Consider the following 10,054-nt stretch of genomic DNA (forward strand, 5'->3'; position numbering starts at 1 on the left):
ACCCTGGATGCGGCTCGCATGGATGAAAGCATGCTGTCCACCCAGGTGCGTGCGGCGCCCATCGTGTGTCGCGTATGTACAGCCGGGACGAGCAGAGCCCGTTGGACGCATGGCCTGATTCGGTGGCAGGACTGTGTTTCCTGGACAACCCGCGATTTAGCTGTCGTGTAGCAGGGGTAGGTGAAGGGTGTCTGTGTGAGTATACTTACTGACTTGCTTGTGGGAGAACGGACACGTCGAAGGAAAAAATAGCCTTAATGTATTACTGTATCTTGATAACAGCGAGCACCTCAGCGTGTGGTAACGCCAGGGCCCAGTGTCTCCATCTCTCTGGGCAAGCCAGGCAGCGACGCCGAGGGATGCACCAGGCGGCGAGCTGCGAGGCGGGTGGGTGGTGTTCGAGGCAGAGGGCAAGCTCCGATGACTGAGCCGGCGCACTGCTGTGGCGCGTGCCTGCGGCTGCTTCGCAACCCGCGATGGGCCTGCAGCAGGGGCGGGGGTCGAGTGGAGCTGAGGTCGCGTTGGATGGATGAGAAGGGACACGCTGACTTCAAAATATGCGTTCCTGCTGTTGTACTTCTTCACTCTCTTGTACTGTGGCTGGTCTTTCTCAGAGATTTGCCCATGCTTCTCTCTCAGCCATACCACAACGAGGAAGGCTACCAAAGGGGAAATTAGCGTTCTCACTACCGTATCTTTGTTTTATTTTTTCTATCGAAGTCATTGCACCCTTTAGCGTCGCCGCTCTTCCGTCTTTGCCATTACGCCAGAGCTGGAACGAAGAGAAAGTATTCGCCACAGGTCATCGAGCAAGCACAACTGTCGCACCCTCAAGAGCGAAATGCGAGTACTTGTCTGCGGTGGTGTAGGGTACATTGGAACACACTTTGTGCGCGAGCTTCTACGTCATAGCTCGCATGAGGTGATCATTGTTGACAGTCTTGAGGCCACTCATGGCTCTGATGCCCATGTGGACACAGAAGAGAACTTTGCTGCGCGTAACCCTGAAGCAAACTTAGCGGAGGCGAGAAAGAGCGGCTGCCGTTTTGCGAAACTGGAGGTCGGCGACGTGCGCGACGTCAACTTTCTCGAGCGTGTCTTTACCGCGCACGCCCCGATTGATGCCGTCGTGCACATGTGCGCGTACATCGTGGTGCCGGAGAGCGTGCACGACCCGCTGCGGTACTACGATAACAACGTTGTCGGCATGCTGCGCATCTTGCAGACCATGCACAAGTACCAGTGCGACAAGCTCATTCTTTCCAGCACGGCCGCCCTCTTCGGAAATCCCTATGCCCGGACAAAGGCTGGCTCGGCTGATGAGCCGGATCCCATGAAGCCCATTCGCTCCAACGCCAAGCGCCTGCCGGAGAGCCCGTATGGCACGACGAAGCTGGTGGACGAGTACATGCTGCAAGACTGCGCTGTTGCCTACGGCATCAAGAGCGTGTGCCTGCGCTACTTCAACGCGTGCGGCGCCGACCCCGACGGTGACATTGGCGAGACCCACGAGCCCGAGTCCCATCTTATCCCGCTCATTCTGCGCGTGCCGCTCGCGGATAAGATCAACGCCTACAATGCCGTGCACCATCCGGATCGCAAGAAGGTGAAGGACTACATATCCATCTTTGGAACGGACTACCCAACACCAGACGGTACGTGCATTCGCGACTACGTGCACGTGAAAGATTTGTCCTCGGCCCATGTGCTGGCGCTGGACTACCTGGCTAAGCTGACCCCCGATGACAAGGACAAGTTCTTCTCTACGTTCAACCTTGGTACGTCGAGGGGATACTCTGTGCGCGAGGTCATCGAGGCGGCTCGGCGTGTAACTGGACATCCGATTCCGGAGAGGGCGGAGAAGCGCCGTGACGGCGATCCGCCAGTGCTTGTGGCGTCCGGCGAGGAGGCGGCGGCGGCACTTGGGTGGACGCTGGTGTACGACTCGATCGACAAGATCATCGAGTCGGCGTGGAAGTTCCACAGTGGCCACCCCTTCGGCTACGAGTCCCACTAAACTGCACAACACGCCCACACACGCGTGATGGGCTTCGAAAATGAACTGAAGCAATAGGGAAGGACTACCATGCGTGTCAGGGTATAAAAATGTATCTGTCAATCGCTTTACTCCTCCTTGTCTGGGTTGCAGGCTGTATTGGCTCTCACTTTCTTGAGACATTGCCGAGCGAGTTTGGGAGGTGGCTCTCTCTCTCTCTCTCTCTAATTTGTGCGCCTTTGTTTTGCTTGCGTTAGTACCCTCTTACATCGTGTCTTGTCTTACTTCCTCTTCAGCGTATGTGGGCGCGTTGGTGCGTTGTGTGACTGCGGATTCGTGGTCCCATCCGAGATGCAACGTGGAGGAATACGCTCCTTTTTTCGTCAGCGTGTCCCTTCTCATCCATCCAACGCGACCTCAGCTCCACTCGACCCCCGCCCCTGCTGCAGGCCCATCGCGGGGTGCGAAGCAGCCGCAGGCACGCGCCACAGCAGTGCGCCGGCTCAGTCATCGGAGCTTGCCCTCTGCCTCGAACACTCCCCACCCGCCTCGCAGCTCGCCGCCTGGTGCATCCCTCGGCGTCGCTGCCTGGCTTGCCCAGAGAGATGGAGACACTGGGCCCTGGCGTTGCCACACGCTGAGGTGCTCGCTGTTATCAAGGGGAGAGAGAAGACACCAAAAAGGGATCCACAGCCACTTCATCTCATGTGGGGTACAGCCATGTGCATCTGAGCGATGTGCAAGTGCAGTGGGGGGGATGGGCGTGTCTGCGTTGCTGTGAAGCGCTGTTTTCTTTTCTTGATTTGATTCGCATTGGAAATCGCAGGGGAGGCCGACCGGATGGCAAATCGGAGGGAGAGGGGGGTGAGTTGCGAAAGTTTCGGCCTTTGAAACCCTCCCCTGGAGTGCCACGGAAACGTGGCCGACCGTGCGTCACCATCGCCCTCCTGCCTCTCCCTCTCACGATATTTTTCCCACCACTCTTTATCTGCACCTTTTCTTCTTCTCTTGCCTTTCCTATGCCATGCCCCTATAACGTTCTTACGGGTGTGTGCATGGGCTGAGTCTATATAAATATATAAATATATATTTATATACATTTATATATTTATAGACTCAGCTACTATGGTTTGTTGTGTGCTGGTTTCTTCTTTCGGTAGCGTGTCTGCACGCGGGCATGAGTACGCATACCCTCTTTTCTGTGTAACGAACCTGTTGGGGGACTGGGAGCGTTTGCCTTTTTCGTTTTCCCGTGCCCTTCGAGTTCCTGGGCTGCACAGACCTTCATTTATCGTGCGGTGTGTGCACGTGTGCTTTTCGTTCTTTTTTTTCTTGTGCGGTGTCATATCGTCGTGTGCGTCTGTGGGTGCAGGGCTCTGGAAGAAGCCGCAGAGAGGGGGGACCACGTGCCGCACCTTCCCATATCTCTCTCCCTCGCTTTATTTGTCTTCCAGCCTTTTCCATATTCACTCGCCTCCATTCTCTCTCTCTCTCTCTCTTTTGCTTTCTTTTTTTCCACACCCACACACACACGCACGCACACGCACACGCACCTCTGTATGCAACATTCAAACCCATTCAAGCATCTATGCGAGTGATCAGGTATGTGGCTACGCCATTTCTCATTTAACGCGTCTTTCTGTCGGTGGGGAGGCAGGAGGAAGGCCCCCTTATTATCTGGGGAGAGGGGGGGCCAGAGGTCGGGCAAGCGGTTCAACAAAAAGCCAATCACCGCAGTATAATATGGAGAGGGTAAGACGACGTGGGCCGTGCTTGTGATGATGGTTGCGACAGCGCACACAGTACGGGAGTCCACTTTGCAGATGACGTGGTGAGTCGCTCATATTACACGGCTTACGCTCCTTCACTTTCTTGTTTGTGTGTGTCTTTGGGCTTCATCAATCTGGTCTTTCTTGCCCGATCGCACGCCGGCATCTCGCCCCACTCTTTCCCCCAGATGGCCCCTTGTAGCGCTTCCTTTTCCATTTTGAATATTATTTACTCATTCAGGCGCGCGCGCACACCCACACAGAGGCGGCAGTACTCTGTGGCGTACCGCAGATGGTATCCGTTGCAAGTTTGTTGGCTGCATTCTGGCTTCTTCCTCTTTGTATGTTCCTCCAGTGTGCTGAGAAGCGGAAACTGCAGCTGCGAGCGTGTGAAGGACACGAACGCGATGACGTGTATGAGCTCCTTCAAAGTTGTATGTTTTTCCTCTCCCTTCTGTTATGTTTTCTCTTCGTCTTCTCTTTGTTCTTCTTTGCTATCTTTACCTCGCTTACATCGCTGTACTGGAGTGAAAGCGGCGCACATCCCTCACTACATGTAGGCATTGTTGTACGCATGACCAAAGTACGCCTGTTTGCATTAGATGTGTATGCGGTCTTTTTTTTCCCTCCACTGGCACATCACTTACTGGCTGCAACCATGCTCAAGACAGCTTCGCAGCGAGTGGCATCAGGGGCATCAACTGAAGCAGCAAGCGCGTGCATGCGGAATACTTCACATGCCGCTGCTGCGCTAGCCATAGCGCTAGGGGCGCATCGCCTATTGTTTCTCCAACGACGCCATCGCGCGCTAGGGATGAGCGGCTGCGGTGAGGCCGCAGGCCCGTACTTTCAGGCGCTGCAATGCGGCCGCGCCTTTGTGAAGTCACGCTCGCTGTCTCCAGATGACCCGTTTGGTGAGCGCAGTAGCTGGGAAGACCCAAGCGACGGCATCTACTCTGCCTGGAAGGACGTCGATCAGGAGGGTTTTGTGAAGGCTGCTGACAGTCGGGAGGTGCGCGAGGCGCACTTCGGTCCTGAGTGGGCGCGTTTCAGCACGGTGGGTCGTATGTCTGTCAAGAAGATGCGAGCAGATCAGAAGCTGCATCATGCGCCCCAGTCAGAGGCAGCTGGTGGTGAGCCACAGGGCGCAGGAGTAGCTGTGGCGGCGTCCGGTTCTTCGACTGAGCGCTACCCCACAACAGAGGAGCTGCACGAGGCAGACTTGAGACAGCGGCGCCGATTGCTGGAGCGCAACTACAGCAGCTATGAGGCCTTTGTGGAGCACGAAATTGGTGGCGGTGATGGGTTTGCAGGGACTAATGAGGATCTGACCTCCGTGTCAGAGGCAAGGATGCACCGAAGTGGCGCCAAGGCGGAGCTGTACTCAGCCGCGTCGATGGAGAGCGCATTCTCGGCTGTGGGGGGTCTTGATGGACGCGATCGTATGACTCAGCGCAACGTAGAGCGTGAGGCACTAGAGACATTGGAGGCAGCCGAGGTAGCAGAAAGGGTGCCGCTGCCGTCTTTCATGTTCGACCCGGACATCCGTGACGATGCTACGACATCCGCACTATCGTTGACGAACCCGATCCCCACCATTACCTCAGCGTCGACGGCAGCAGAGATCAGCAGATCAACGGCGGCGACAAGTTTCTTTGCCGAGGAACCATGCTCGACGACCAATTCTTCTTCGGAGCTGACCGTGCCTTCTGTGTCCGCAACCGCAGGTGGCACCCCTGCCAACGTTGTACGGCAAGTGCTGGGGGTTCTCGGTAGCCCACATGGTGATTCCCGCCTCCCCCTCACCGATCCCATGGAGTGGGGCACAGAAGACATAATACTGTTTCTAACCCTTATGGAGAAGCCGTCCCGCTCTGTCGAAGCCGGCAGCTTGCCAGCATTATCGGCATGCTCTACGATGGACGACGCCATGTGTGGCACATTCCGCATGGCACGTGTGACAGGTGAGACGTTGCTGAACGTGGTAGTGCCGCCTCGTTTGTTTCGGCTCATGCGCCAGTGGCACGTTCGGCGGCAGGATGTGGTGAACAAGGCCTGGAAGCTGCACGGACAGGCGATGAGAACACCCGCGACGGCAACGGATGGTCATTTACCAGGTGATATCGTACAGACGGCCGTGCTGCAGGGCTGCGAGCGGCTGGAGGAGGTGGTGCAGCAGCTGGACTGCACCCTCATTCAGGAAACCATTCTTCTCTGTTTTCCATACGGTCATTGATGGCTTATGTGGTGCCCTGCTCCGGCTGTAACGAACAACGTGATTCACCTCTGTGGCAGTGCATAGGCAGCACCGCCTTACTGTTTCGCTTAATGTAGAGGCTGCGCTTTCAAGCGAGCGATTTTTCCTTCTGGTTGCCCATTTTTTTGTTTTGCCGTTTTTTTCATAGAGTTTTGGTGCTAAGGAGCAGTGCTGAAGGGGTAGTGGTGGATGCTGAAGGGTTCACGTTGCTACCGCAGAGAGGGTGTCTGTTGGGTCTTCGCTGCTTGCCGCGTACATTTGTGTGTGTGTGTGTGTGTCTGTCTGTCTGTCACATGAAGAACGAAGCAAGAAGAGAAGGAAAGGAGAAAACAATCTCTTTCCCCTTGTGTGCCGTATTTGATGCAGCGCTCGGTGGATGCGAGGAGGCAAAGGTGCGCGCTGTGCTCTGCAGGCTCGTGAGAGTGCTGTTGTGTGTGTTTGTGTGTGTTTGTGTGTGTTGGCTTCACTGTGCGCATGTATGGTGTCTCTTCTGTGTTTTTCTCTGTTGGGAGGGGGAGGAGAAGGGTGGAGAGAAAAGGCGAATCCTTCACTTTCAATGCGCACCCAACACCTCAGCATTGCTTCCTCTTCGTTTGGCGTACCTTTGAGTGCGATACCTGTCTTATCCTCGCCGGAGGTGGTGGCAAAGGAAGGGGGTGAGGGAGGTGTGACATGCGCGCTTTTTCTTCATGTCGTATTCTGTACATCTGCTGCTTTCAGCCCCCCCCCTCTCCGACTGTTCATCTTCCTTCGTGTCTTTTAATCATCGTACAAGCGCGTGACCCTCGTGCACCCATCAACCTCTTCAGCAGCGCCGCCGCGTATACCCACGCCTGCGCGCACTTGTATGCACAGTCACGCTGTTTTCTGCTGCCTTCTACCTGGCCTACCTTACGTTCTTCGGTTGAGAGAGGGGGCTCAAAGACGCAAGGGCTTTCCGAATCCACTCGACTACGGCTCTTGTGTGTTCACAGACAGAAAAGGCTGCCTAAGCTCCACAACTCACGTTCATCGCACACATACACACATTCATACAATATAGACTGATAGACTAGGCAGCGAGTGAGGGATAGCCCTCCCGTTACCGCGCGGTTCTACTTCACGACGGGACACCTACCCACACACGGCGCACACCTGCCCACTACGCAGAGAGCCGGTCCTAGGCGCTTTTGCTCTTTTCCCCTGTCCACCTTCGAGGTCCAGAGACGCGCGAATACTCCAGGAAGCACCCGCGACAGGAAGAGGGGGGCGAGAAAAAAAAGGCATGGCAACTACTTCTGGGGCCCCGGAGCCGTGGGATCGCATCTCTACCTACTACGCATCTACCCGTAAAAGCATCAATGTCCTCACCGCCCCAACAGCCGACGCAGCTGCCGCGTCTCTCAGCTTGACCTACCTCATGAAACTGTTTCTATTCCCCTTCAAGTTGCACCCAACGAGCTCGTACGACGAGCTGAGGCGGTTTATTGAGCAGACAAGCTTTGCGCAGGACAGCGAGCGCGAAGATGACAGCAACCCCCGGGTCGATGACCTCTTCGTCCTCGTGGGTCTCGGAGCACCTGTTTTGCTCGAGGACTACTTTGACTTCTCACGGCACATCGTCATCGTCGTGGATGCCTACCGCCCTTTTCACCTTGGCAATCTGCGCCGCGAGGACGGCGACCGCTGCATTATTTGGGGCAGCGACCGCATACACGCTGAGGTGGACGATTTCTTTCGAAAGCAGTGCGCCGAAGAGGCGCAGCGGCGGCGACGGTATCGCCGCCGACAGGATATGAAGCGGCGTCAGCGCCGCACACGTTCCTCTCGTGTGCGCACGAGACGCCAGCGCATCAGGTACGGTGGCAAGGTGGGAGATGAGCGTGATGGCAATGAGCAATTTCCCTGCAGCGCACACGACGAGGACGACGACGCCTACAGCGAGGAGAGCAGCATCAGCACCAGCAGCGAGGAGGAAGGGAGCTCGGAAACTGACGGCGACGATGATGCCGACCTCTTCGATGGAGAGGGCGATGACGCAACTCCATCGCAGAGCCAGGATTCTGTGGACTGGCGCAGTGCCGATGGGGAGGTGCCGGCGTACTTGGAGGCACGCTACTACGCATGCTCCTGTGCCGGTCGCAGCAGCGCCGTGGAGGTGTACGACCTCTCCGTCATTTTGCACCGCTTTAACGACGCGATTCTTTGGCACGCCGCCGTCGGCGTCTGCGACTTGTATCTACGTCGACTTGTCGACTACGCCACCTACCTGGTGGAGATGGCGCCGCTACAAGAGGCTGTCTCGCTTCAGCAGAGCGTGCGGTGCGGCATTCTGCGCGACCGCACCGAGGAGGCTGTCAACAACTATCGCCGATCTTCCACAGATAGGATGCAGCTGAGCAATCGCGAGGAGGAGCAGCTCCACCTGCTGCGGCACTCCACCCTCTGGGACGCCATCTGGTACGACCCGCAAGTGGCGAGCGCGCTCGACTTGCATCATGTAGAGGACGGCCGTCCGCGACTGAGTCAGCTGCTTGCAAGTCGCTGCGGTGTGTCCATCGCAATGGCGCAGCGTCCCTGGCGCGAAGTGCCGACCGATGTGGGCAGCGAAGCGCTCTGTCGCGTGCAAACCGAGTTACAGAGCTGGGTGAATGCTCAGGGTAACGCCATCGGGTACCGGAATCGTATACGGTGTATCTCTCGCAAGGTGGGCTACAGCACTGAAGTGTCCACGCTTGACGTGTGCAAGCTCTTCACTGCTGAGATGGCAGCGGTGCCGCCAGCGTCGGTGTACGTTGTCGAGCGCCCCTCCGAGAAGTCGAGCTTTTCACCCGCGGAAATAGCGGCTTTGGCGCAGCGCAAGCTTGTCGAGTTTCAACGGAGTCAGTTCTGGCGAGCAAGCGCTGTGCTGGACGTGGACCCGAACGAGAAACTGTTTCACGAAGCCCTGGCGGGGGCGCTGTCGCTGCAGCAAGCCGTAGCCGACGCTACAAGCTCCCTGATGCAGCCCGGCAACGTGCAGAGCAGCACTGGTATTCACTACGCACTACCCTCGGACCCGTCCAAGACCTCGCCGACGCTGGAGAGCTTCTGTACTGTGCAGCGACTCTCTGTCTTAGCGGAGCGGCTCTTTTTCACGCTTTCCATGAGCCGGCGGCGTGATCGGCGAGCCGTGACGGCCCTGCGGCCCCTTATCCTTTCCTGCGCTTTACCTCAAGCACGCCTAGCGGCCCTGCCCACGGCGAGCAGCGGCAACGGCAGTGGAAGCGGCTTACCCTCTGGACCGGGCATAGGTGCGCTGGGGTCTGTTGTGGAGTTGAAAAGTGCGTGTGGTGGTGTGCCTTCAGCGTCTGCAGTCACTGTAACCGGTAGTGTTTTCGTAGGCGGCGGCGCACAGGCTGAGGATACGACTGAGTACGTTGTCGTGCTCACCCACGGCGGTAATACGGGGGCTGGCATGATTCCACTTCTTCCCACGTACTGCTTTGCGCAGTGCATGCAAGATGAACACTTCAACACGCCGCCGCGCCGGTACTTTGTGGAGCGGAATGCGGTACAGGTACGTGGGCGTGAGAACACAACCTACCTGGCAGAGCGCATGCTGCTACTGTCGGTGAAGACTACAATGCCGCGACATGAGCTTCGCACGAGGCGCGTGCCGACGGTGGATGAGTGCGATGAGGAGGACGTAGAGGGGGAAGTCGTGGAGGTGGTGGACTAGTCAAAGAAAAGGGTGCACGGCACTGAGTTTTGTCAGCTTTTTTCTTTCCGCTTTCCTTTTTGCTGCTGCAGAAGGCAAAAGAGGAGAGAAATGGGGCCGCTGATCCGCGCTCGCATTCACGGGGTTAAACGCGTGCAGTGCCATCGGGGTGTGTGAGGGAGATGACTCTTCGCAGAAGCGTTTGCTGCTGGCATGCCCATTAACTTGTCTCGTGTTTGGGTTTTATGTGACTAATGTTTTTCTTCTTCTCGTTCCCTTCATAGATGTCCTCCTCCCATCGTTCACGTTTTCCTTTAATATACGCACAGAGGTGTATTGCAGGGATTCAGTCT

At 56.8% G+C, this 10,054-nt stretch overlaps 3 protein-coding genes across 3 annotated transcripts, besides 3 other annotated features; all 3 read left to right on the forward strand.

Moving 5' to 3' along the window:
• Positions 1-237: part of a repeat region that runs on past the window's edge.
• Positions 238-286: 49 nt separating this feature from the next.
• Positions 287-544: a repeat region.
• Positions 545-841: 297 nt separating this feature from the next.
• Positions 842-2,017, forward strand: LPMP_332420 (udp-glc 4'-epimerase, putative; the record flags this gene model as incomplete). The annotated part of the gene is made up of 1 exon (XM_010704032.1): positions 842-2,017. One exon carries the CDS (start codon positions 842-844, stop codon positions 2,015-2,017), a length of 1,176 nt encoding a protein of 391 aa, XP_010702334.1.
• Positions 2,018-2,379: 362 nt separating this feature from the next.
• Positions 2,380-2,641: a repeat region.
• Positions 2,642-4,423: 1,782 nt separating this feature from the next.
• On the forward strand, positions 4,424-6,001 carry LPMP_332430 (hypothetical protein; the record flags this gene model as incomplete). The annotated part of the gene is made up of 1 exon (XM_010704033.1): positions 4,424-6,001. One exon carries the CDS (start codon positions 4,424-4,426, stop codon positions 5,999-6,001), a length of 1,578 nt encoding a protein of 525 aa, XP_010702335.1.
• A 1,285-nt stretch (positions 6,002-7,286) lies between these two features.
• Positions 7,287-9,722, forward strand: LPMP_332440 (cell division cycle 45 (CDC45), putative; the record flags this gene model as incomplete). Its single annotated transcript, XM_010704034.1, has 1 exon — positions 7,287-9,722. One exon carries the CDS (start codon positions 7,287-7,289, stop codon positions 9,720-9,722), a length of 2,436 nt encoding a protein of 811 aa, XP_010702336.1.
• Between the last annotated feature and the right edge of the window lie 332 nt (positions 9,723-10,054).

This window comes from Leishmania panamensis, assembly GCF_000755165.1.
Source record: "Leishmania panamensis strain MHOM/PA/94/PSC-1 chromosome 33 sequence".
NCBI classification, from domain to species: Eukaryota; Euglenozoa; class Kinetoplastea; order Trypanosomatida; family Trypanosomatidae; genus Leishmania; species Leishmania panamensis.